Consider the following 27,455-nt stretch of genomic DNA (forward strand, 5'->3'; position numbering starts at 1 on the left):
GGTGGTGTTTTGTTTTTTTTTAAGATTACAGGTCTAAATGAAACTTACCAAAATGTAGGAAATAATGATGTAAAATAAAGGGCTGAGTACTGTATATACTCATGTATATTTCAGCACATTTTTAATGCAGTTTTTGTGGTAGAATTAGGTGCCTCGGCTTAGAGTCGACTTATACTTGAGTGTACATAGTACATGATTTTATGTTGTGTTAAAAGTGCTAAACCAACTGCCATTGATTGGGGTATTAGTAAAATATATATACAATGGTGAGTTATTCATAGGCTGTTAGCCTCCTTTCTTTTTAAAATTATGCATCACCTAAGGTATGAACTCCCTTTTCCAGTGTGCACACCTAGAATCTCACTGTCATTTATCTGTATAGCACCACAGCATAGGATTTTACAGGAACTGGTCTAAAGCACAAACGGCATACAGAGGGCCAGTGTCAGGGAGGCAGAAACTTGGCAGCAGGGAATTGCCAGTTAATGTCTCATCCAAGTACTTGGTTCCTAACATAACAAGTGCCTGCAGGTTCTTCTCCCAGGCGGCGATAGTCGTCCACTGTGATCTTAGATGTAGTGCCAAAGAGTAACGCTCACAGCTAACCTGACCTTTGTGGTACATGTTCTTACAAAGTCCTACTGTGGTAAGGCTAAAGTTAATGCAATTGAACAAATGTCCACATGTGTACTTAGAATAATCAAACCCATGGCCTGCCACAAACAGTTCCAACTATAAGGTGACTTTACGTGTCAAGGAAGAATTGTGCTCCATAATAGGTTTTCAGTGGCTGGTTTTTTTCCAGAACTAGAGCATCAAACTTTTCTTCCGAGGTACCCCAACCACCAACCTTTCCGCTCAGTCAAGCACTTCAACAGCTTGCACTGCACTGCCCAACGTCTTCAAGAACTAAGAAGAAAGACAGCCCCTCAAGGCTGTGCAAACTCTACACCTCCCCCTCCCCAAATTTAACAGAAGAGAAATCAAATGACGATTTTAATAGACTTTAAAACAGTGTACAAGTATAAAACACTGGTTTTGTATTTCAAAAGTTGGAAGATATTCAGTCATTAAACAGTCTACAAAACATATGCCGTAGATTACATAAAAGACTATGTACAATATAAAAAGAGCTGAAAACAGTCTCCACTGTAAAAATAATTTAAAACAAATTTTTCAATTTAAAATATCATCTATAGCACAAACACATATCATGCAAATGGAAAACTAAATATACTGCATTCTTTAGTGTAGCCAAATAGATTGAGACATCTTTCACATAGGAAAATGGCCGTTCAGTACAATTTCTTTTCTTGATAGGAGTGGACCTAGCTGGGGGTTTTAGGCTTTAAAGAACAGCTGTATTTCCAACCCTTTTTTATTCTAATAGTAAAGCAATGTATGAGTAGTCTATAGTTGGGGGATGTTGGAAACAAGATCAGGAAAATAAATGCCAGCTGTGCAGTTTTATACGGTATGAACATTAAAAGGCTAGAAGCTTCTGCAGCTGAGAAAGTTGACCTCCAGTTTTAAGGCAGGCTAAGCTTTTAAATAAACATATCATAGGAATTAGCTTCATACATTTACTATTTTGCTAATAGACGTTACATCATGTTCACCTCCATAATACTAGGCTAGTAGTTTGGTGTTTAGGACACCAAATTTTCTCCCAATAGGAGTCGTGCAGTGTGTCTCCAAGGGACATGTATTTTCTGACTGTTAAAATTAACATATACTCTGGAATTTTAACTCAGGGCCTGTTGCTCTCATTAATAAAAAGAAAAACAGTCCAAAATATTACACATTCCCCAGTAGAAGTACCATTATTACAAATTCAGAAAGGTTTTTGCATATTCACATCTTGGCAGTTTAATACTTGTGGAAAAGGACCAGTTCAGGCTCTACTACCACAGTGATAGGTATTTAAACAATGAAAAATACTCTCAAAACTAAGGGGATTTCAAGCAGGCAGTATTGTTTCTAAAGCAACTGAAACATTTCCAAAGCATTTACTTTTCAGTTTAGTTTTATGAGCCAATGTAGACATTACTACATGTCTTCAGGAGCCACCAAAGCCATCTTCATGTGACTATAACATTCCTGGCGCTCTTAGCACTGACTTCTACAAAGCAAGCACCAAGGCCTACTTCAAAGACAATTGCATGTTCTCCCATATATCGCAAACTCACTTTACTCACATTGCATGTATGTCACTTGAGATTTTATAAAAGTTAGCTGCCACAAGTTTTGGAAAATGCCAGTGTTTAAAAATAGGTTAATTGTGCTAAAGAATCAGAAGTTTAGCAGACAGAGATTGAAGGATGTTAAACTGTTTGAAGTTACAAAGGAAAGTGAAAATACCATTCTTTGGTCTAGATAAAGCTGTTCCCTTCATATTAATTTTAACATTCCAATGGCTTTTTGAAAACTTTAAAATGTTAAAAATCACTAGGCAAAAACAAAATTATATATACATATGGATGTATCACACAAAGGAACCTTTACAAAAGAATGTGAACATCTTGACCAAGAGCTGATTAAAGATACTTAGTACCTTTAAGGGGAAAAAAAAGTTAGTGTTGAGTGTACAAATACAGAAATAATGAAATTATCCATGAAGAAACAATCTATTATCTGTCTATAAATATTACATCTTTCTGGTTTCCTTGCTCTATTGAGTTCACAAGTAAACATTCATTTTGACATGCTAAAGTTCCTAATGCTGGTAGAACAATTTCTGTCCCTAGTACTACTATTACATTATGATTTGGTTGATAAATAGTTAATGTCTGCTGCTTCCTGTTTCACAGATAAAGCTTCATTAATGGCCTCTTGATCACTTCCCTCAGTCCCAAATCCAGGTCCTCCAGGTCTTTCTGAAACCTCAGCATCATCTTCCAATCCATTGTAGAATTCTTCAATCTCACTTTCATCCTCCAAGGGTTCTTCTAAACTTGGGCTGTGGCATGTTCCACTGTCACTGTTACTGCCGCAAGAACTAGAGGATAAGACATCATCTTCAGAATCTGAATATACCTCTGCGCCATGGAAAATGTAACGATTTGGTGGTAAAAACAGATATTGATTACCTGAAAAACAAACAGTAAAAGAGGAGTTATTTTCAGTTTTCTAAAATAGTGGTCACCTGGGTAGCCTACTAGAAGGTAATTTTCAACTGTACTGGATTCCATTACTAGGTATCTTAAGTATCGTTACCATATCTCATTACTAGTGTTCTCAGTTCTGGGTTCTTATTTCTCAGATCATAGTCCTACACACCTGACTAGATTTATAAACATGCACAATTGTTTCTGCTTCAATTTCCTCATCTGGAAAGTTAGGAAGAAATGTAGAAAACTGTTCTTCAATAAAGTTATTTAAACAAATTCTTTTAAAGAGACTTTATGAGAAAAACTGTATGTCCAGCATAGCCTGCATTAGATACCGAATTCGTGTTCTTTAAATATAAATATCCTTAAGGCACTTACTATAAATGTTTTTATTTAACCTTTTCTCTACCTAGTTTAAACCTCATGTGAAGATTGTCCATCTGTCACTGCTGATGTAATATGTGGTCTGGGACACTGGAACATCACCTGGGAAGCATACTTTTAGATTCTCCGATCCTATCACCCACCTCTAACAGGGGTATCTGCATTTTGTCCAAGAGTCCTGCTGCTCTACAGATTGAACACTGATTTAGCACTGGACTTTTAACCTACCTTCCTTCCCTTAAACCCTCAAAATTTTATACTCACAGTGTAATAATTCACCTAAGATGATCATGAAGTATAAGTTCCCTTTTATTTGGCCTACTGCCCTCTATGTGGAAGAATTACGCAGTGCCACCTGGCAACTGAAATCTTTTGTGCTATGACCCATACTCCACAATAAAGTGTAGGTATATGCTTTTGCAGCCCACCCCTCTGCCCCCTGGATAATTCCAGTGCCCTCCCAGGGGCCAATAATGCTAACTTTGGGAAAACTGGTCAGAAGAGTCATCTTCTCTTAATCCATGGACCTCAGGCCAAAAACTCTTTTAAGAGATTCTATCTTAGAGCGACACATGTATGTTTTTAAAAGTCTCTAGCACTCCTAATCAACCAATTAGGATTAACTTATTCAATTTGGGTTAATTTCTTTTGTTTACATTATTAAAGTAAATGGAGAGGAAATTCAAATTTCTTAAGTGTTTTCTACCCTCCAATTCAAAAGTAGTTCCTTGTCTATTTTCACATCATAAATTTTTTATTGCCCCATATCCCAGACTGATTCACAAAAGCCTGATTACTACAGTCTTATCTTTCAGACATTTTTGTACTCATCCTGAAACAGCCTAATGGAAATAACTTTTTAAATGCTGATCTGAATTGATTTTAAAGTTTATCGTACAGAATAGATCACAAGCTGCTGCTGTTTGAAAACCACTTCTTTTCCTAATTAAGCCACTAGTTATCATTTGTCTGGTTGGAGTAGGGAGTCAGGGCTTGAATGCCAGCTGTAACACAGCACTCCCAGCACTCATTTGAATCACTTCCACTTCACTTTTAAAGGGTCCCAGAACACAGCTGTCACGCACTTGTTTTTTCAGTCGTTTAGACCCATGCTCCTAAAATGGCTCATTTTGCATTGTTTCCCAAACCTGTCTGGGCCTTCTTGGCAATCATCAAGACAAATACACTTTCTTTGTACGTGTTCCCACCTCCTTTTTAGCCTTAACCTCACCTCAAACATTGTTTTCAATTCTGTGAGGCCTGTACTACTTCAACCCTACTTTACAAATTAGGACGCTGATGTGGATACACGGATCTATTTTAAACAATGTTCTGGTTTTAATATTTTCTGCTTTTTGATTGAGGTTTTTATGTTTTTGTTACTGTTGTTTTTAAATGTTTTTTCTATGAAATCCAGGATAGGTAAATCTAGAGAGAATAACTGGATTAATGGTTCATTGGTTCCAAGGGTGGTTGGGTGGTAATGGGAGCTAATAACAATGAGTACAAAAACTAGGAAAATGTTCTAAAACGGATTGTGGTTATGATTCTACCACTTGATAGAGAATATATACCAGTAAAAGATAAGAGAATTATGCTAAGAGAATTATATACCAGTAAAACTTACCAAAAAAAGTTTAAAGTATTCAAGAAAATTCCTAGTACAAACAGGTAGGCTAACTTTCTATATATTTGTATGACCCAATTAAAAAATTTTAAACTCCTGCATAAAGCATACAGCATCTATTATTGTAGATAGCTCTAAAATGTACTAATTTCAGTCCTTAAGATTATATTCAAAATGGCACATACGAGGGGGTACCGAAAAAAAAAAAACCTGGATGTGATGTGAAAGGACATAGTGCATTTGGCGTTCGTTCCACCAAGTCAAACTGTTAAGCTTTCTGGTGAGAGGTTCTGAAAGGGGCATGAAAAATGCAACAACAAAGTCCTGATTTGTGGCAGACGGGGGCTGGTTTTGCCTCTAGGACAATGCACCCGCTCACACAGCCATGACAGTGTGACAGGTTTTTGGTAAAAAAAGAAACAGCATGCCTCTCTTGTCCACACACAACTTACCTGACCTCGCTCCATGTGACCTTTTTGTTTCAACGAATGAAGAGGAACATGAAAGGACAGTGATTTGACGGAAGTAGAGGAAGTGAAAAAAAACGATGGAAGTGCTGTCAGCCATTCAGACAGATGAGTTTAAAAAATGTTTCCGCCAGGGCGTGGTGCCCCAACAGACTGGACTGGAAAACGCTCCTAAGGGCCAGCAAACGATCTCTGAACTAACTACAAGCTTTTCTCTTGTGAACTGTTTTATTCTGTTCTTTGTCAGTGGTTTGTTTTTGTTGTTTTGTTGTCTGGTTGTATACTGTTGCTTTGTTTTCCTCTGTCTAGTTTTCGTGCATGTTAGTGACTCCACAGGTCTGTCTGAATAGGACAGGCTGGATGAACTACCTGGAGGAAAAACAACGGGACCGACAGTTTTGGGGGGACTTGGGGTGGGGGGGTAGGGGGGGTAAGGAAGTGGTGTTAACAAACCCAGGGACAAGGGAAAAACATGGGACCCCAAATGGTAGAGACGTGGGAGTGGCAGGCCTGGTGGGAAATGATCAAGGGTAAGGTTGCTTAGAGAAGAGGTATACTCTAGCCCAGGTGGCGATGAAGCATGGTAGAAGGGCAGGAGGAAAGCCAAGGGAGATGGAGGAAAGAGCTAGGAGCCAAAGGGCATTCATGGAGGTCTAGACAAAGACATGTACATGCAAATATATACAGGAGGATGGGGAAATAGATCTATGTGTCTATATTTATAGGTCAAGTATTAAGGTGGCGGAAGGACCTTGGGCCTCTACTCAAACACTCCCTCAATGCATGAATACCTTCTTTTATTAAATTGGAACTCTATGATGCTCACTCTCCCGACACAACGGCTGGAGCCAAAGTGGGTGAACAAGTAAATGTGGTGAAGAAAGCTGATGGTGCCCGGCTATCAAAAGAGATAGTGACTGGGGTCTTAAAGGCTTGAAGATAAACAAGCGGCCATCTAGCTCAGAAGCAACAAAGTCCACATGGAAGAACACACCAGCCTGAGTGAGCGAGTGGCCCCAAAGGGATCAGTTACCAGGCATCAAAGAACAAAAAATCCTATCATTGACTGCACACCTCCATGATAGGATCGCTGAAGACAAATGGGTACATAAGCAAATGTGGTGAAGAAAGCTGATGGTGCCCGGCTATCAAAAGAGATAGTGTCTGGGGTCTTAAAGGCTTGAAGGTGAACAAGCGGCCATCTAGCTCAGAAGCAAATAAGCCCACATGGAAGAAGCACACCGGCCAGTGCGATCACGAGGTGCCCAAGGGACCAGGTATAAGGCATCATGCAAAAAAAAAAAAAAAGATATAAGTGTGTGTGTATGTATGTGTATATATGTGTATATGTATATATATATATATATATGTATATATATCATATTAAATGAAGGGGGAAGTGCAGAGTGGAGACCCAAGGCCCAAGTGTCGACCAATGGAGATCCCCTCATAGAGGGGTTTAGGAGAGGAGATGGGTTAATTAGGGTGTGAGGTAGTATCAATGAAGAACACAGCTTTCCCCCGGATCCTGGATGCTTCCTCCCCCCAACTACCATGATCCGAATTCTACCTTGCAGGGCTGGATAGGACAGAGGCTGTACACTGGTGCATATGAGGGTTGGAGGTACAGGGAATCCAGGGTGGATGATACCTTCAGGACCAAGGGTGTGAGGGACGATGCTGGGAGAGTGGAGGGTGAGTGGGTTGGAAAGGGGGAACTGATTACAAGGATCCACATGTGACCTCTTCCCTGGGAGAGGGACAGCAGAGAAGGGGGGAAGGGAGACTCCGGATAGGGCAAGATATGACAAAACAACGATGTATAAATTACCAAGGGCATATGAGGGAGGGGGAATGGGGAGGGAGGAGGGGGAAAAAAAGAGGACCTGATGCAAGGGGCTTAAGTGGAGAGCAAATGCCTTGAGAATGATTGGGGCAGGGAATGTATGGATGTGCTTTATACAATTGATGTATGTATATGTATGGATTGTGGTAAGAGTTGTATGAGTCCCTAATAAAATGTAAAAGAAGAAAAAAAAAAAAGAGAAAATCCAAAAAAATAAAAATAAAATCAAAAAAAAGAAAAATGTTTCCAAGAATGGAATTGCAGATTTGACAAATGAAATGTATTAAGTATAATGGAGGGTACCTTGAAGGTGATAAAGGTTGTTTTGTAAAAAAAAGTTTTTTGTAAAAAAAGTTTTTTGTAAAAAAAGTTTTTAAACACAGCTTTGAAAAAAAAAATCCATTTTGGAGGCACCCACTCATATGCATTTGGGGAAATAACCACTTTTATCAGAAGTCAAAAGGATCCTTTATCCAAACATGGATTAAACTGGTTGATTAATCTATTAACGCTTTACACTAACAATACCTAACCCAAATAAATGACTCAGGAAGTTCTTTGTTGTTAACAAAAGTAAATTTAAAAAATCCAATTTTCAATATTTTTATTTGATATATTTTCCACATTAGCAAAAACATCCTATGTTTTTCTTTGAAAAACTTTCCTTACTTTTAACTCCATATTTATTCCTAAAAGAGAACTTCAAACCAGTCCTATTTGGATCAGTCATGGCTGATGAAGCGAAATCAGAACAAGACCAAATCTGCACAATGTAGTTGTGTACCAGAATGACAAGTGGAAGAGAAAAAATGATGGGTCAAAACTATGCTAAACCAATGGAAAGCAACCCAAGCTCTTGATTGGAATTCAGAACTATCACTGCCCCAACACAAAGCTGGCAGCAGCTCAAGCAACAGCTGTGAATGTCTGTCTCTTGCCGGTCAGGTCCTAAGGGCCTCGCTATACTGTGCTTTTTCTGAATCTGCTTTTCTAGTGCTTTGGCCTATAATCTGTCCCTTTCTGGTACACCACATTTCATAAATTCATATCCTGGTTTCATTTTATCAGCCATGGTTGAAGTACTGTGCTCAAGTCCAGTGTATTTTGGAAAGCCTTCCATAACCAATAGTAAAATACTTTTGTTTCACACCTGAACACATGTACTAAAATGGATTAGTGCTCATCTCCTTTTAAAATGATACACAAGCATCATGTGATAGGTAAGCTTATTGTGCCAACCTGCTCAATGATCATGTGGGATTAATTGAAGGGCGGAGAGATAAACGGCTCAGCAAGCCTCACCTGTCGTGTCTCTTGCTCTTTGATCATCGGACCAGTGTGCAGCTGCCTTAGCTTGTTCTCTGCCTCAATTTACAAGCTACACTACCTGTGGAACACCTACCCGATGGACTGTGTTGCTGTTACTTTGAGGTTCCTTTGAGGCCTGCTTTACCACTACTGGAGTATACATCGCTTAAGCTGGGGACTGTCGGACCCTGTTATCTGACTGACTGTTGGTGACCTGCCATGCTGTTTGCTGCCTGTGGCAGGATAGCTTGAATTGCTCTACAGAGGACTCAGCTGTCTACTTCCTTAACTTGCACCTGGTGGCCCTAATGACTAGGACTGCCAGTTTAGCTGTCTCACAGAAGTGAGTTTCACTGAGTCATTTGTACTGTTCTATAGATTGTTTATTTCTTATATACCGATCTATATAAATATATATAGAATCATAAGTGTCCTGGTTTTGGAACACTGTGTAACAGACATCACTAGATTATGAAAGCCTATCATCTGCTGATCCATGCATCTCTAGAACTTAACAGTACCTAAATAAGAAAAAGGGACCCAACACCTTAGACCCAACTAAAATTTACTTACTAGCAGATGGTTACAATAGGTGTCAAAAGGTCTACTCATTTTCCACCAATTATTAGTAAATGGAATGGAACTTAAATGTTCCAAACTGTATAAAGTTGCTACAATTAGAATGAAAGAGGTGGAGATTTTTGTTTTTTTTAATTGCATTGCTTAAATACTATTTTCCATTATCATTCTTGGATTTAACCATTCTTCCCAAATGCTTAGTGATTAACAGTAATCAGAAACAGTGGACAGCCTACCAATTACGCTGTGACCACACACACACAGCATAATGGCAATGAGGGCAAAAGCCCTGAGGACAGACAAGGATTAAGGTGGCCCACTTCCCAGTTATTATACCCCTTGGTCCTCAGTTTCCCCACCCGTAGCTGAGAAGTAGTAGTTCCTACTGCACAAGGTAGAACCGGAACACACAGCAAGCCCAATGCATAGTCATTATTTCTACTAGGCTAAAGTTTAACAGATAATGGCAGAACACACAATTTTATTCTCGATCTAATGCTCATCTTTCCTTCTGGAGCAACAACATGCAGAATAGACTGCATTATACAAGATACTCACTAGTTTATTTGCCTCTAGCATAAATTACACACAATCAACTGTCCTCATTCAGCTGCCAAAAACTAAATTGCTAATTTCTTGCAAATATTTTTCTGTAATAATTACACTTCCAAAATGGTTCAACACCCATTCTTACCATCAAGGCGCTTACTAATCTGTTCCTTTGCAAGTCGAATGGGCCAGCACTTCCTCACTGTTTCAGCAACTGAAGTTCTTTCATTTTTCTCTCCAATATTGGAGCCAACATTCTTCAAATCTGGATTCTCCATCTGTTCGGTAATGCTTTCAATGTTCCTAGTAGAAATCTGTACTTCCTGTGATTTTTCTTCCATATATTCTTTTGATTCTGGCACATTTGAATCAGTATTGCTCTTAGTTGGGTCTAACAGTGTGACAATCACCGAAGAATCTGGTGGTGAAGTTCTTTCTGGTGAACTTGAGTCTTCTGAAATATTAAGAGGTGTGGGTGGCAATTCTGACAAATGAACCAACTCTCTTTGTGTTCGTGGAGGTTTTTCGGTAACTTCAGAAAGTTTTACCGGGTTGCAACAAAGTTTGGCATATTCACCACCTAGCCTATGACACAATTCATTAATTATGACATCACAGTCTCCAAGAAGCTCTACATCAAAATGCAAATGAGGCAAAGGTTCCCTATTAATTAATATCTGAGGCACATCATGGGGTATGGAACCTAAAAACAAGAGGGAAAAGGAACTGTTAGAAAAAGGGTAACGAAGCTGTGTTAGTCAAAATGAATTAGGGTCCTGGTTTTGTTATTCTAGGAAACCCTGTCTAACATAAACTAATCTAATCAAGTACCAACAAACATGCAAAAATTTAACATAGATTTTCGTAAGAGCCCAGAACCAAGTATCAAAAGAAACTCTCCATACTTAAGGCATTAAACTTACCTAGTAAGCAAGTGAACAGTTAAATCATCTTTTATAATTTAGTGACAGAAATGTTAGTGTCTGTCCTATCACCTGATAAACACTTTTCCATTTTGTATCTAAATTTCATCATTTATACAATGGGGATAATAATAGCAGTACTTTTTCCACCTGGTTGTAGCAATTAAGAATCAAATCAACATTATTACCATTCTAACGAAGTAGCTCTTGCTGCAACCAATAAAAATACACACTGTTGATTCGGACTCATAGTGGCCCTGTAAGACAGAGTAAAACTTCTCCATAATGCTTCAAAGATTGTAAATCTTTACAGGTGCAGAGATCCTCATTTTTCTCCCCTAAAGCACCTGGTGGGGCTAAACTGATAACCGTGAGGTTAGTGGCCCAATGCTTAGCCCAATGCACCACCATGTCTCCTTCCTGCATCATCTTCACAATTGTCATCATTTGAATCCACTGTTGCAAACACTATGTTAATCTGGCTCTACTTCAAGACATAGAGGATAGAAATTATACACATCTAGCTATAGGAGCCCTAGTAGTGTGCTGGTTATGCTTTGGGTTGCTGATCCAACAGTCAGTAATTTGAAACCACCAGCTGCTCCTTAGGAGAAAGTTTTCTACTCCCTAGTTGATGGCTGGTGTGGGAATCTAGCATTCGTTAGCGGGTGGATCTTCTCTTTCTCCTTCCTCACTTTGGAGAATGTATCTGCTTAATAGTCCCTATTTTCCACATTAGCAGAAGATTAAAAAGAGAAAAGTGTGGAACTTAAATTGTATTTGGACCTTTTTATAGACACTAGAGGGTAATCCAGATCCGCAGACCATCACTGTGGCATGGGATGGCTGTTATTCCTATAAGAATGTACCAATCACTTTGAGCCTCTAAACACCACCCTTTGTAAGTACATTACTCATCTGTCATCTATTCATTTGAACTTAATGAAATCTGAAATCAAGTAAGGTTGAAAGAGCAACAACTCCTTCCTAGGAATTCAATCTGTTAAGATGCGTTCAACTTCTGTGTGGCTATTAAGAAATTCATTAAAATTGAAAGTATATAGGTCAAGGAGTGTTTCATAACTAATTCCTATCACATTAAAAATATTAAGTGAACTGTTTACTTTCATGTAAATTAGATTCTGCTATCACTTAAGATACTCTCCCAGCCCAAGGTTAAGAAGGACCATATCAACTAAAAATTAAAACTAAGCTCTTCTAATAACTCTTTAACCCAAAGCAGGAAAAGATTACTGGAGTCAATTATAATTAGTAATTATTAATATACCAGAGTGTATAAATTCTTTCACAACGCATGGCATATTAAGACAGAAACATTGTCCAAACACCATCACCAACTTACTTGGAATTAGTGCTACTGGTCTTACTTTCAGGGAAGACCCAATAACAATGAGGAGATCAACTTCATCTTTGTCATACTTCATGGCTCTATGAAACTGTTCTGGTAAATTCTCACCAAAAAAGACAATCTCTGGTTTCATGATAGCAAGTGGTTCATCAGCTGGGCACCTAGGACATCGAGGAACCACCTGCATTTTATGTTCCATATTTTGAAGGGGAAAGAGAAAAAAAGCCCAAATTGATTTAGTCAACACTTCCACATTTTCCAAAAATTCATTTCCAATTATCAAAGAAAACACAATCAGAAAAGTTAAATACGTAAACAAACAAACAAAAAAAATCCAAATTCACTGCCAGTGTCGATGCCAGCCCATAGCAACCCTATAAAACTGCCCCATGGGTCCAAAGACTATACATGACTATAACTCCATTAAAAAATATATGTATTATATCATTTCATAGTTCAATCATATCCAGCAGAATTGTACAACTGCTACCACAATCAGTTTCCAAACATTGTTTTTCTACATGGACTCCTTGACGTTGTCTCCCCTTCCCTCTCTACCACTTACCAACCCCACCCCCACCAAACCCTTAGTCTACTTGCTGTCTCTATAGGTTCATCAATCCTGGGGTTCATATGTGACCTCCAATGACATAACACCTCTAAGATAACACTCTAATATGGACAAGAAACAACCATTCAGAACAATACAAACCACAGACAGACAATTTAGGAGACCAGATGAGGTTCAGTATTCATTGTAAGGGGGGAATCTATTGACAGGACTATAACTGTTTAGGGGAGAACTCATTGTCATTTTCCAGAGAAGGAGCTGGCAGTTTTAAACTGCTGGCTTTGTAGTTAGCAACCCAACAAGTAAGCACTACACAACCAGGTTGCCACATAGGTAAATAGGGAAAATTAGATATAATCTAAAGATTAGTTAATAAAGTATAGGGATCATACAATGAAATATTAGGCCACTGTTTAAGTTATGTATAAAACTAGTACATTGGATATTCCAAAGTCCCTAATATAGTAAGAGGAAGTTTTCCATATAATAAATATAGAAAAATATTTATGGAAAACTATTGCTTTAAATTGTCCTTGTGTTCCTAGGTAAAAGGTATATACAAGCTGATCTTAACTTCAATGAGAATGAGTACTTTACAAATAAGTTGATAAAATACAATCATTTCATTTTAATATACTAACTTTATCATAATTAAATATGCATGCAGCTAAGTATAATGACTTGGTTTTTTACCTATTTTTATTTACCCAAAGGGGTTCCAAACAATTCATGAAAAAGAAAATTAAGTGGAACTTTTCCACAAACTATGTGAAGTCCCCTGTGTTTTGCCAGAGGTGCCCTAGTGGCATAGGTGGTTATGGGTTGTGCTGCTGGCCACAAGGCCAGGAGTTTAAAACCACCAGCTGCTCTGTGGTAGGAAACAAAGCATTCTATGCTCATCAAGAGTTACAGTCTCAGAAACCCAGGGTAGAATGGGAAGTTCTACTCTGTCCAATAGAGTCGCTATGAGTCGGTTAGAATCAACTGATGGCAGTGAGTTTGGTTGTATCTTCCTATATGTTTTCAGTGAACATTTAATTCCTTAAGTGTCTTAAAGCATCACACAACTAATTTAAAATTCTAATCTAATAGGCACTAAAAGAGTAAAGTAAAATAAAAAGACAAAATGGCAACACTTTTGCTTATGTTATTGTTTTTTATGTTCAGTCTTGGATAGTAAAAAAGCAAATATATCATTTTGAGAGAGATTACTTTGGAGCAATGATTTCTAGTTAGGTATTAAAAAATTCATGTGTATTTTACTGGAATTCCTAATACTAATTACTTTCTTCACGGGTTTTTCTGCATCACAGAAATACCTCTACCCCCTAAAAAAGACTAGATCAGAGTAGACAAAATTGTTAAAATATAGGTGATAAATTTACCTGATTAAAAATATCCCCTCGTACAGCTTCACAGTCAACTTTATATTTACAAATCAGGCAAGATGCTGTTGCAAAGGATCCTGAAAACCACCAATATATTTGCTTTATTAAAGAAGTTAGTTCCATTTCTTAAACATGCCACATATGTTTAAGACTATAATACAAACTTTGACACCAGGAAAGCTTCATGGTTTAGAAAGACAACTACTGTGAGTGTCAAGGGGGTGATGTAAGAAACAAAAATTCGTATGGGTCCCTAATAAAATGTAAAAAAAGAAAAGAGGAGAAAAAAATGATCAGGGCAAAGACTGTACAGATGTGCTTTATACAATTGATGTATGTATATGTATGAACTGTGATAAGAATTGTATGAGCCCCTAATAAATTGTTAAAATTAAAAAAAAAAAGAAACAAAAATTCCACAAATAAAGAACCAAGTCATGCACTGCTGAGACAGAACAAATAAACTCCTTTGTTCAACAGTTGTGCTTTAAGAACACTTTTAGATATTTAAGAAAATTTCTAATAAACTATTCATACTCTAGATTGAAATGTTCTATATTTTTAAATCCTATTACATCTAAATAACAAAGGGGTACCTCCCTCAAAAAACATAATTGTGCTGGGCAGTGTTCAGAGTACACAATTTTCCTGCTAGGTGAACATCAAGCATCTCGCTCAGAGTTAGTGCATCTAGTGGCGTTGCATGGGAAGGTTCTCTATAGTCAGTGAATTTTTTTGAAAGAGCAGTTTCATTCCAACCTTTTTTGTGATGAGTGATTTAAAGAGAATAGTGTGGGGCTGTAAAATTTTATTTCCTGCTCGAGAAACATTCTGCAGAAATGTTGTGATGTTGAACAAAGCTTTTAAGAACAGCACTATGGAAAAATCTCAAGTGTACGAGTGGTTTTCTCATTTCAAAAAAGGTGAAATGTCAATTGACAGTAAACCTCGTCCTTGACATTCAAACAGAGGAAAATGTTGACTTTAGTACATTTGGAGTTCGTTCCAGCAGGTAAAATTGTTAATCAAGCTTTCTATTAGGGGTTCTGAAAAAGAATGCATAACAGCATGTGACAAAAAGGCATGATATGTGGTAGACAGGGGACTGGTTTTGCCACTACAACAAGGCACTTGTTCATGTAGCCATCTCAGTGCGCCAGTTTTTGGTAAAAAAAAGCATGTCTTTCTTGCCCTGAACACCTTACTCATCTGACCTCACTCCATGCGACTTCTTCTTGTTTCTGTGAATGAAGAAAGGCGTGAAAGGACAGAAATTTGACAATGTAGAAGAGGTGAAGAAAAAAACAAGGTAGGCACTGTCAGCTATCCAAAATGGTGAGTTTGTAAAATGTTTCCGAGAATGGAATTGTAGATTTGGCAAATGTATTGAGTGTAACAGAGAGTATGTTGACGATGATAAGGTTGTTTAGTAAAAAAAAAAAAAATTTTTTTTAATGGGACCAATAATGAGATTAGTGATACCAGGAGGGTAATTGGGAAGGTAGGGGAGAAATGGGGAGCCAATCACAATGATCTATATATAACCTCCTCCCTGAAGGACAGACAACAGAAAAGTGGGTGAAGGGAGACACTGAACAGTGTAAGACATGAAAAAATAATAATTTATAAATTGAGAGTGAAAAAAAATTATCAAGGATGAGAGAGGAAGGGAGTGGGGGAGGGAGGGGAAAAAATGAAGAACTGGTACCAAGGGCTTAAGTAGAAAAATGTTTTGAGCATGATGATGGCAACTAATGGACAAATGTGCTGACACATTGGATGGATTTAAGGATTGTGTTAAGAGTTGTACAAGGCCCCAATAAAATGATTTTTTTAATGTAAATACATAGCTTTGGGGGGTGGGTGGATTCCAGTTTTGTTTGGGTATCCCCTCATATATAGTTTCTTTGGTTTTATAAACTGAAGATGTCCTGTTTTTTCATACATAACCAGTAACAGAAAGTTATTTAAAAGAATTTAATGGCATGTCACTGGAATCCCTCTTGACATTATAAAGTACATTAGTATTTGATACTTCATACAATTAAGTATCAAAACTTAGATTTATTATTTCATTTTTTTGCATTTTCCTTTTCTTAGGTTATCTGCAGTTAATCAGATAATGTGATCAAATAATAATGCTTCATTTCTACTTCTGTAGTCCTGGATGGCAGGCACCTTCCATAAACATACTTTTCCTTATAAAATTAATAAAATTAACAAGAAACAATTCGAAAGTTTACTGACCATGACACTGAATTATCCTTTGAATTCCTGCAACCTGCTCCAGTGTGTCTATGTTCTGAGTATAGTTGCGAAGTAGTTTTCCTTCTTTATCTGACAAAGCTATAAATTTGTGACAGAGAGATGGCTGGAACTGTCCAGGATATATTTCCTGTGTAAGACAAAAGGTAAAAGTAAAACGTTTACAATAACGAAATAAATGAAGCAATGTACATTGCATGTTAAGCAAATAAAGTTAGTGATCCAATAAAATTACCAATAATAATCACTCATGTATAAATAATTTTAAAAACTATAATACAAGCATTTTATAAACATCTAGATGGATACAGCAGGTTCGTACAGAAGAAATGTTCCTCTCTTATGTATAAAGCTCAGGATAGTGAACTTGGCCCTTTGAAGAAAAGGATATCGTCTATTCATAAGTAACCCTAACATGTTAATATGTATTTTAAAAGTGAGAAGTACACACTTCAAGAGTTATCTAACTTTTGCTGGCTGCAAATTCTTTGTTTTTTAAATGTGAACATGGAAACTGAAATTATAGATATTAGAGACTTTTAAACTTAAGACACTGTCAACATAGGAATATTAAAAAAATATTTTTGAGTCATCATTCACTGTAAATATCAACCTGTTGGAAGTTCAAAGCTGAAGTTTTAATTCCTTACCAAAATTGTTTCCTTCCACTGCACAGGCACATACTGGTATAGCATAGAGTTGCTCATGAATGCTGAGTTGCTGGATTTTGTGTGTGTGTTTTCCCCCCAAATAATGCTTCAATGTTGTTTCTTCTTTAAAAACTAAGAATTCAGATATACACATGGCAAAAAGATCAGAGAAAAAGTATCAATTTTGATTCTCTCAACTTTTGACAGTGTTCTTCTATTAAATTTCATTTATTAAGTGGCTATGGCAAAGGAAGTTTCTTCTCTACTTTTTTAAAGTAGCACTGCTATCTACATACTTCCTTACCATTAATGACATGTTCTATGCTATTAAAATGCCAGCAAAAAACTAGATACAACCATTATGTCCATTAATATGGACGGACTGGTTGTATAAATATGGCACCATCCATAAGAGAATATGCAGCCACTAAAAAGTATGGGGGATATTTGGATGCACTGACCTGGAAATACAAGTTAATCATCAGTGTACAGGTTTTTGTTATTAAATAAAAACTGAAATTATATGCACATGTATATAGTTATGTCCACAAGTAAATAAAAGTAAAAGAGACAAACAGTTATAAAGAGAGGTGAGGGAACTTTCACTTCTGATACTATAGCAAAAAAAAAAATCTGAGCAATACATGCTCTCTTAAATATTAAAAAAAAATCTTTAAATGTTTTTTTTATCGACCTCCCAGAAAGATGTTTTGGTAAACATTAAATAAATAAATCCCAGATACATTTCATAGGCAACTTTACAATTTAAGAAATAGCTCAAGATACACATGGCAGGCAACTAAAAAGGAGGGGAGGAAAGGGAAAAAAAATAACATAAAAGAAATGGGTAGCGGGGGCACAGGGCACTAACCCACCCAAGGGGATGGTATTGTTTATATCTCCACAGGGAAAGAGGGACCAGACGTCAACCCGGTGCTCCAAGATGTGAACGCAACGTGCCGGCATGGAGTAGGGAACAAGTAGAGAGGTCTGGGGGGCCGACCCCAATCCCAACTACTAAGTGGACACCTGCACCTACCCCCAGAAGAATGTATTTCAAAAGAAGGCACTGCATCTGCAGCTCGGGAGAGGGACATATCTGATCGGAGCACATGAAGGGGAGGAGGTTCTCACCAGGCCTGGAGGACGATGTTCCCAAATAGAGCAGCCAGTCCACAGAGAGGACCACATGGCCAACCCCACTATGAGACATGAGGCCTCTCACTGACCCATAGCCCTTCAGGGGACAACACCGGAGACACTGTGAGAATTGCACCTGATCTGATCCCACCACACTAAGGGGGTGCAACACTAAGGCAAAACACTAAGGGGGTGCAACAGAACAGCAAGGAAGTGGAGTGGCAAGGTCCCCAGGGAATGCTGAAGATGGACTTTGGGCAAGGCCATGGTGCCCCAACAGACTGAACTGGAAAACACTCCTAAAGGCCAACATTCCTTGAACTAACTATAAGCTTTTCTTTCTTTTTATGTTTTGTTTTTGTCATTGCTATGTTGTTGTTTTGCTGCATATTGTTGCTTGGTTTTGCTCTGTCTTGTTTTTGTACATGTTATTATCTCCGAAGGTCTGTCTAAATAAGATAGGCTGGATGAACAATCTGGAGGAGAAAAAAAATGGGACCTACACTTCCAGGGGGACGTGGGGGGAAAGGTAGTGTAACAAACCCAGGGACAAGGAAACAGCAAGTGATCCAAACCGGTGGTGAGAAGGGTGTGGGAAACCTGGTAGGGCATGATCAAAGGTAATGTAACCAAGAGGAATTGCTGAAACCCAGGTGGGGACTGAGCAGGATAGTGGGACAGGAGGAAAGTCCAAGAAAATAGAGGAAAGAGCTGGGAGACAAAGGGCATTTATAGAGGTCTAGACAAAGACATGTACATATGCATATATATATATATATGAAGATGGGGAAACAGATCTATGTGCATATATTTATAGGTTTAGTATTAAGGTAGCAGAAGGACGTTGGGCTTCCACTGAAGTACTCCCTAAACGCAAGAATATTTTCTTCTATTAACTTGGCTTTCTGTGATGCTCACCTTTCTGACACAACCACTGAAGACAAAGCGGGTGAATAAGCAAATGTGGTGAAGAAAGCTGATGGAGCCCGGCTATCAAAAGATATAGCATCTGGGGTCTTAAAAGTAAACAAGCATCATTCTAGCTCAGAAGCAACAAAGCCCACATGGAAGAAGCACACCAGCCTGCGTCGAAGGATCAGGTATCAGGCATCATCAGAACAAAAAAATCTTACCATAGTGACTGAGGGGAGGAGTGCAGAGTGGAGACCCAAAACCCATTTGTAGGACACTGGACATCCCCTGGCCGAAGGGACTCGGGGAGGAGGTAAGCCAGTCAGGGTGTGATGTAGCAACCATGAAAAAATACAACTTTCCTCTAGTTCCTAAATGCTCCACTCCCCCTCTCCCACTATCATGATCCCAATTCTACCTTACAAATATGGTTAGACCAGAGGATGTACACTGGTACAGAAAGGAACTGGAAACAGGGAATCCAGGATAGATGATCCCTTCAGGGCCAGTGGTGAGAGTGGCGATACTGGGAGTGTAGATGGAGGGTGGGGTTTGAAAGGGGGAACCAATTACAAGGATCTACATGTGACCTCCTGGCTGGGGGATGGACAACAGAAAAGTGGGTGAAGGGAGACAGGGCAAGATATGACAAAATAATAATTTATAAATTATCAAGGGTTCATGAGGGAGGGGTTAGCGGGGAGGGAGGGAAAAAATGAGGACCAGATGCCAGGGGCTTAAGTGGAGAGCAAATGTTTTGACAACGAGGGCAATGAATGTACAAATGTGCTTTATACAATTGATGTATGTATGGATTATGATAAGAGTTGTATGAGCCCCTAATAAAACAATTAAAATAAATAAATAGTTCATATAGGAAGGAGTAACCATAAAGGCTTCTTCTACAAAGCCAGTGCTTATAGAAAATAAAGTTACAAAAGATTCATCGTTCCTATGATATTTCTAATTATTTTAGATTACTTGGTTTGTGCTAGGAAACCCTGGTGCCATATGGGGTCACAAAATGAGCTGCTTACCACAAGGTCAGCAGTTTGAAACCACCAGCCACTCCTCAGAAAAAAGATAAAGCTTTCTACTCCCATAGAGTTACAGTCTCAGAAACTCAACAAGGGCAGTTTTACCTGACTCGATGCAGTGAGTTTGTTTTTGGTTTGGATTGGTGCTTTACTGACTACTACATTACTTTGGAATGCTTTGTTCTCAGTGAGAAGCAGGTCAGAAGCACAAAGATGTGTGCGACACTAGTCAGCTCCACTTGGTTCCCACAAGTCAAGATAGTTTCAACCCGTAATGAAATTCAGAAGCCAAGTTTTGTACTCAAAGATAATTTCTGAAGGTCTTTCTTTTGTTTTAAAGCTTACAATTTATGTGCTAGAACCCAAGTAATTGGAGTTTTAACGTTTTTTTTTTAATGAGTGAGTGAGTCAGTGGGAGGGTGAGTGAGTTAGTGAAAGAGTGAGTGAGTGAGAGAGTGTTAGTGAGAGAGTGAGTGAGAGAGAAGATGAGAGAGTGAGTGAGAGTGAGAGAGTTAGGGAGTTAGTGGGAGGGTGAGAGGAGTGAGTGAGTTAGTGAGAGAGTGAATGAGTGAGAGAGTGAGTTAGTGCAAGGGTAAGTCGGAGTTTTAACTTTGTCTATTGTCTTTCAAATATAAAATTAACTGTGCCTGCTTTAGATTTAAATTCAGTGTTGAAAATTCTCTCAGGGTCTAAAACTAGGAAGAAAATTATCCTAGAAGGTCTTAACAGAAACCTAAAAATCAAAAGGCTGGGATACAACTTTCCAATAGAACATACAGTAATTCTTCCATGTTGGAACCATTATCTGTGGTAATAAGATATAATGCTTGCTAGCCAGTTCTGAACACAGTAAAGCCCTTTTAAAAAAAACAACCACATGAGATAGGTTGTCCTATTTTAGTCACAGAAGCTTCATAACTCACAAATAGGAAAAGAGCAGGTCTAAGTGGCTTGGAAAACTCATCACCTTGTTTCTAAACACAACTGTGTCCAGAAACACACAAATAACCCAGGAATGAAATACAGGCAACCAGTGAGGTAAAAAAAACCTAAGCTTTGGAATTATTTATCTGCCCTGGGAAGCTTTCATGTAGGAAGAAAAGCTTTCCTCCGGAGATGGAACAGCTTTCTGGGATTTCTAATAATGTGACAGGGATGTTACTGTAGTCCTCAAAACTCCGAAGTTTCAGAGCTCCCACTGTTTATAACTATTTACCCTCCTCCTATTATGTAGAGCAGAGTAAGGTCTTAACTCATCTTACTTTTCTAAGTTGTCCATGCTGCCAAAAGAGAAGTGAAACAGTTCAAGATAATCTCTTATCTTGTTTCTTATATCCCACAAAACCACACTTCAATACACCACTCATTCACTGCCTAATCAAACAATACTGACAAATATGTTAGTCACCTGAAAAGAAATCCCACTGCATTTCCCCCCCTAATTCCATTTTCCAAAAAGTTTAGTGCCCTTAGGAACCCAAGGGTTAGGCAAGCTTTTTCTGTACACGCTAAGATAGTAAATATTTTAGGCTTTGTAGGCCACATGATTTCTAACACATGACAGCATAAAAGCAACCACTGACCAATTTCATATAAAACTTTATTTATGGACAATGACAAAATTTCATAGTGCCCACATGTCCTTAAATAGTATTCTTCTTTTGACTCTTTCCTCCAACCATTTTGAAGTGCATTCTTAGCTCATGGGTTATACAAATACAGGTAGGATATTGCTGTAAGACTGAACTCATAGTTTGCCAACTTCAGTGTTAACAGTATTTTACTAGCCAAGGTATTTGCTATCACTTAATGAATTTCAGCACACACTAGCCCTAACACATGCTCTCATCATAAAGCTGTCAACCAATCTGAGGGTTGGATATTTTTTTAAGGGTTGCCAAGAAAAATAATACACAATACACTTGACGTGGCTCTCAAAGAAGGCCACAAACATTTATTTACTATCTGGTTCTTTACAGAAAAAGTTTGTTTTATTTTTAAATTTTTTTAAAATTATGCAAGAAATTAAGTTACAAAAGTCATAGGACCCTGGAAAGTAGCAGGGCTATCATTCAATGCCAGTTCTTTAAGACTGCCAGTAACACATGGCTTCTTAATTTTTGATCCCTTCACATCTCACATCTTCTATTTTCTTTTAGACAAACACCATTTCTATTTTAGTACTGTAAAACTAGATCATTAAACACACAGGTGTTTTGCCTATCTCCAGGGATTTTTTTCTTTTAAAATTTATTATTAATTGGGAGTTAATATATATATTAACATATATATGTCACATCATTCTATGATTCAAGCATGTCAAGCAGAATTGTACAGCTGCTATCAGTTTCCCAACATTCTTTTTATTCCTGGACTCCTTGACATCATCTCCATTTTACAGTCTGCCTCTACCACCACTATACCCCTGCCACCCCCAAATCCTTATTCTACTTGCTGTCCCAATAGGTTCTCCAGGGACTTTTAATTTCAATATGCCACTAATAAAAAGTTAGAGTAATTTTTCCATGAAAATTTTGAAGCCCCCTCACATATCCACAACATAAGACACGCCCCAGGTTACAATTAGCTTTCAGACAACCACTTGTCTGGCAGGTTACAGTATTGTGATACTAGACGCTATGTCACTGGTAGTTCAAATGCCAGCCAGGTCACCTTAAGTTAGCAGGTTTCAGCAGAGCTTCTATATTAACTCAGCTCCCCATTTTGGAGGAAGGAGTTTAAAAACCTTATGCATACCTTTGAAACAGACAATTTGGCCTCGTTTACAAATAATCAAACCTCCTCTTGCTTTCAACAAATCATCACTATCACCTCCACTTGTTGTTCATGCAGCTTTTTAGCGGAGAAGTCTTCTATTCTCTTCTTGCAAGCCAAAACACCCCAAACCCACTGTCACGGAGTTGATTCCAATTCATACCAAATCCTAGAACTGCTCCTAAGTTTCTGACACAATACAGTTTTATGAGACCAGCCTCATATTCCTCCCATGGAGTGGCCAGTGGGTCAGAACTGTTGACCTTGTGGTTAGCAGTCTCACACTTATCCCATTGCAGCACCAGGGGTCCTTTTTTGTACTAACAACAAAACAACCAAACTCGCTGCCATAGGATTGCTTCCAACTCAGTGTTCCTACGGGACAGTAGAACTGCCCCTGTGTGGTTGTTCTGAGACTGTATAACTCTTTAAGGGAATAGAAAGCCTTACCTTTCTCCTGTACAGCAACAGTGGTTTTGAACTAATTTTGTAGTTAGCAGCTCAATGTGTAACCACTAAGGCAAAATAAAAACTGACTCACCTATAAATTGCACTTCAAAACACAGTTAGGAATGATCTCCTTCATAACCAGAGGGCTGCTTGTATAACAAACCACAGAGAGGCAGTTACGGAGGGTTCCTTGACATAGTCAACAACCCATAGGACTGACTGCCAGGGTTAAAGGTTTGGAACTATAGCCTCAGTCGTCAACTGATGAAATACAGTTCACAGCGTTAACGTTCTAGATAATAGGTTCCCAAATTTATTGGCCTACCAAATATTTTCAGACAATAATTACTCAGCACCCCCTTGGAAATTAACAGTTTTTTTTTAAGTGCCCATAATCCAAGATAAAATGGAGGCATTTGCTTTTGGAGCCCACCAGGGAAACACTGCTCTATATCCCAGTTTAGTGAGTAAGAAGTCTGGGGTCTTCAAAGCTTGATCTAAGAAACAACGATTGGTTTCATATAGAGCAAAGGAGAATGGCAACTAAAGGCTCAAAGTTCTTAAGACTTAACAGTCCGTATAAGAAACCTCAGACCAGAAGAACTAGATGGTGCCCAGCTGTCACTACGACTTCTGTAGAGACACAATAACAATTCCCATAGAGAATGGAAAAAAATATAGAATGAAACTCAAATTCCTACAAGAGGCCAGACTATTGGATCAATAGAGACTGTAAGAACTCTCAAAACTCATGCCCCTAGAAAATTTTTGAATATGAAATTCAAGCTAGAACAGGCTATCAAAGAGCTTGTGGAAATATTCCATTATCTTCTAATTCCATTTTTCTGTGAACTTTTGGAATTGAAGCCCTTTGAATTTCTGTAAGTCATTATTTCAGCCAGGTAAAAGATTGGCTTATAAAATAAACCGTAGCACCTAAGAGGGCTGTGCTCCTTCAACGATTAATTACCTGAGAGCAAATAGTCAACATCTGCCCAAAGCAAAGATAAGAAGACAAGTAAGGAAGGGAATGACACATCAAAGGGAAAGAACGGGGTTCTCACCAGCTGGGAAACTCTTAACAAACTGAAAAGAATTTGAATAAAATTACTAAATTGAAAGCAATTTGCTACGTAAACTTTCATAACAAAAATACATAATGTTCATGCATTAGTTAAAAGCACAATGTTCTCACAAATCCATACGAAAAATATAAATATCCCAACTGGAAAAAATTGGTGAAGAACTAACATTCAAGTCAAAGACAACCAGCCACATGACTATATACAGTCACCTACACTAGTTAAAAAACAAATAGAACAGTAACACGACCATCAAGAGATGTTAATTTTTTACCTGACATGCTAATAGTTTCAAAAAGTATGTTAAAGACAACCTAGATAGTCATCCCTTGGGGACTGGTTAAACACATTATGGTACAACTATGAAACAGAAGACTGATGTGGTTTTTTTTTAACTAGGTATATATTAGTTACATGGCATTATGAAACTAAGAATATTAAGTGGAGAAAAAAAACAAGGTAGCAAGAACAGTATGTATGATTCTACTAATCATTTTTTGTTTATTAAGTATGGTTAAAATCTGACACTACCCTAAGCACACACAAAAACAGGTATACTCAAGTTTCTTGTTCTGGAAAGATACTCACGAAACCTGTTTACCCACATTAACTCTGGAGAGCAGAGACAGGAAAGGTTAAAAAGGGAGATGCAGATTTTATGTTTTGCATTATTTGATTATGTTTAGTCTGTCACACACACACACACACACACACACACACACCACATACAATACTTTAGTATTCATCGTGGGTTGTTAGGGTTTTCTTGTGTGTTGTGGTGATTTAGAAATGCCATTGGAGCCATGCCTGACCTCCTCTGGCTACAGGGAAAGGAGATCCAACTCATTTGCTCAAGGATAGCTTCTACGAGACAGAGGCCAGTCATGTCTCATCTTCCAGCCTCCTTACCATGGTTCTTACACTGACCATCCCTCCCACCCCCAAGGAACGCTAATTCGCTGCTGGGTTTAATAATCCATTGCAATGGAGCCACAGGCCACACTCAAAATTATGGATTTTTTATGTTAACAGATTACAGCAAAACAAGATCAGAAAACATTATATGGATACAGATATTTTGTCCATAGCAGTACATTTTCTGAGCTACACCACCATGCTATCTTTCTCTGGTCCCTTAACCTCTTCCCTGCTTGGTCCAGTGTTACAAAGTTCCTCCAGCACTAATAAATTCCAAATGAGCACCCAAATTCCAAGCCAGCCTCCTGCCCTGTTTTCATGGTCTCAGTGCCCAACTGACGTGTCTGGGGCCTCTCCCATTTCAGGCAGAGGTCTAGAAAGTGCTCCACTAGTGGCTCGCTCGTCTTTCTTGACAAACCTGGGATGCTCTGATCTTGCCTCTGAGATGGCTTAGTGCAGTGGTTCTCAATCTTCCTAATGCCGTGACCCTTGAATACAGTTCCTCATGTGGTGGTGGCCCCCAACCATAAAATTATTTTCGTTGCTACTTCATAACTAATTTTGCTACTGTTATGAATCATAATGTAAATATCTGATATGCAAGATGTATTTTAACTACTACAAATTGAACATAATTAAACTTAAAGCACAGTGATTAATCACAAAACAATATGGAATTATATATTGTATGGAATTATATATTGTGAAATATGTGTGTTTTCCTGTGATCTTAGGCAACCCCTGTTAAAGTTTCATTTGACCCCCCAAAGGGGTCACAACCCACAAGTTGAAAACCGCAGGCTTAGTGGAATGGCAAAACTAACCAATCCCCAAATTCGACTCCTCTGTTATACCTTTTTTGCATAATCCCTACCAAACATTTGGTGAAAATTACAGACTCTGGATATAAGAGTCATTTCACTTCCCTGAGAGACTGGTAGGGTACCAAGGATACGCCTTTACAACAGCATATCCTAGTTCAATGTTTTTAAGGTGGCAGTAAGACAAAACTTAAGTAAACGTTTCTTAATCAACCAGCCAGGAACATACCGTATATATTTAAGTATAAGCCGACCTGAGTATCAGTTGAGGCACCTAATTTTACCACAAAAATAACATTAAAAATATGCTGGGGTGTTTGCTTCGGCAGCACATATACTAAAATTGGTGCAATACAGAGAAAATTAGCAAGGCCCCTGCGCAAGGATGACACACAAATTCCTGAAGTGTTCCATATTAAAAAAATATGTATGCTGGCAAAACTCAGCTTATACACGAGTATATACGGTATTAGGAACTGAGTACAAATACAATATTTACATGGACCCATCCTCCACTTTTAGGGATACTATCCTCATCTTTAAAGTGTCTCTTGTTATTATTTGTTAGACCCAAATTACCTCATATTATCTCTCCTACATGTAAGTATTAGCTTTCCGAGCTACTTAAGTAACTAGCTTTCTTCTCATCAGTTCCCACTGTGAAAACTTATAGACAAAAATATACGAATAGCAATTATAAGGTTCGTTTATTGAGCTCAGACCATAGAGAAACTGCTACCTCGTTATGGGAGTAAAGAGCCCAGTTTTTCTCCCTCAGAGAAGCTGCTGGTTTCGAACAGTTAGCAGCCCAACAAGCAACCACAATACCATCAGAGCTCCTTTATTTCAACTGTTACCAAGTCTCAAGTGTTTCTTTTCTTTTTTTTCTATTTTCCATTGTGAATTGAGTGAAAATCTACAGAAAATTCAGCCCTCCAATCATGTCTCAAAAACTCTGACTCATCTCACTGGTTGCAATTCCCACAATGGAAAATCACTTATCCCATTTCTTCCCTGTGCTTCCTGTTTATATTCCTCCCCTTTCCTACCCTTCTGCACTTTGTCTTTGAATAAATGCTGCCCTTCTGTTATCAAATAGTTGATATCAAATGATGTGCACACCTACCAGTATTGTTATTTGCCTGTATACACCTGTCCCTTGCTTGGCTGAAAACTGAGCCATGGAAGTGAGTTCATTTCCAGACCTGAAGGGTTACCAAGGCCATAGTCTGAAAGTCCCGTCAGCCCTGTTCAACCAGTAAAAAGACTGCTCTTATTTTTCAA

The 27,455-nt window shown here is 38.2% G+C and overlaps 1 protein-coding gene and 1 non-coding gene across 2 annotated transcripts in view; one reads left to right on the top strand and one right to left on the bottom strand.

Annotated features, from left to right (window-relative positions):
• Positions 1 to 1,016: 1,016 nt before the first annotated feature.
• Positions 1,017 to 27,455, bottom strand: part of SIRT1 (sirtuin 1) — a 39,779-nt gene continuing 13,340 nt past the window's right edge. Inside the window, exons 5-9 of the mRNA XM_075533907.1 lie at positions 16,369 to 16,516; positions 14,119 to 14,198; positions 12,157 to 12,343; positions 10,016 to 10,573; positions 1,017 to 3,089 (exon numbers count right to left, since the gene is read on the bottom strand). Of these exons, the coding sequence (XP_075390022.1) occupies positions 2,761 to 3,089; positions 10,016 to 10,573; positions 12,157 to 12,343; positions 14,119 to 14,198; positions 16,369 to 16,516 (1,302 nt within the window). The 3' untranslated portion in view covers positions 1,017 to 2,760. The remainder of the gene's footprint in view (positions 3,090 to 10,015; positions 10,574 to 12,156; positions 12,344 to 14,118; positions 14,199 to 16,368; positions 16,517 to 27,455) is intronic.
• LOC142430004 (U6 spliceosomal RNA) lies at positions 26,485 to 26,591 on the top strand. The gene has a single exon (XR_012780497.1). It is a non-coding gene; the product is annotated as a U6 spliceosomal RNA (small nuclear RNA).

Source organism: Tenrec ecaudatus, chromosome 16 (genome assembly GCF_050624435.1).
Source record: "Tenrec ecaudatus isolate mTenEca1 chromosome 16, mTenEca1.hap1, whole genome shotgun sequence".
In the NCBI taxonomy this organism is placed as follows: domain Eukaryota; kingdom Metazoa; phylum Chordata; class Mammalia; order Afrosoricida; family Tenrecidae; genus Tenrec; species Tenrec ecaudatus.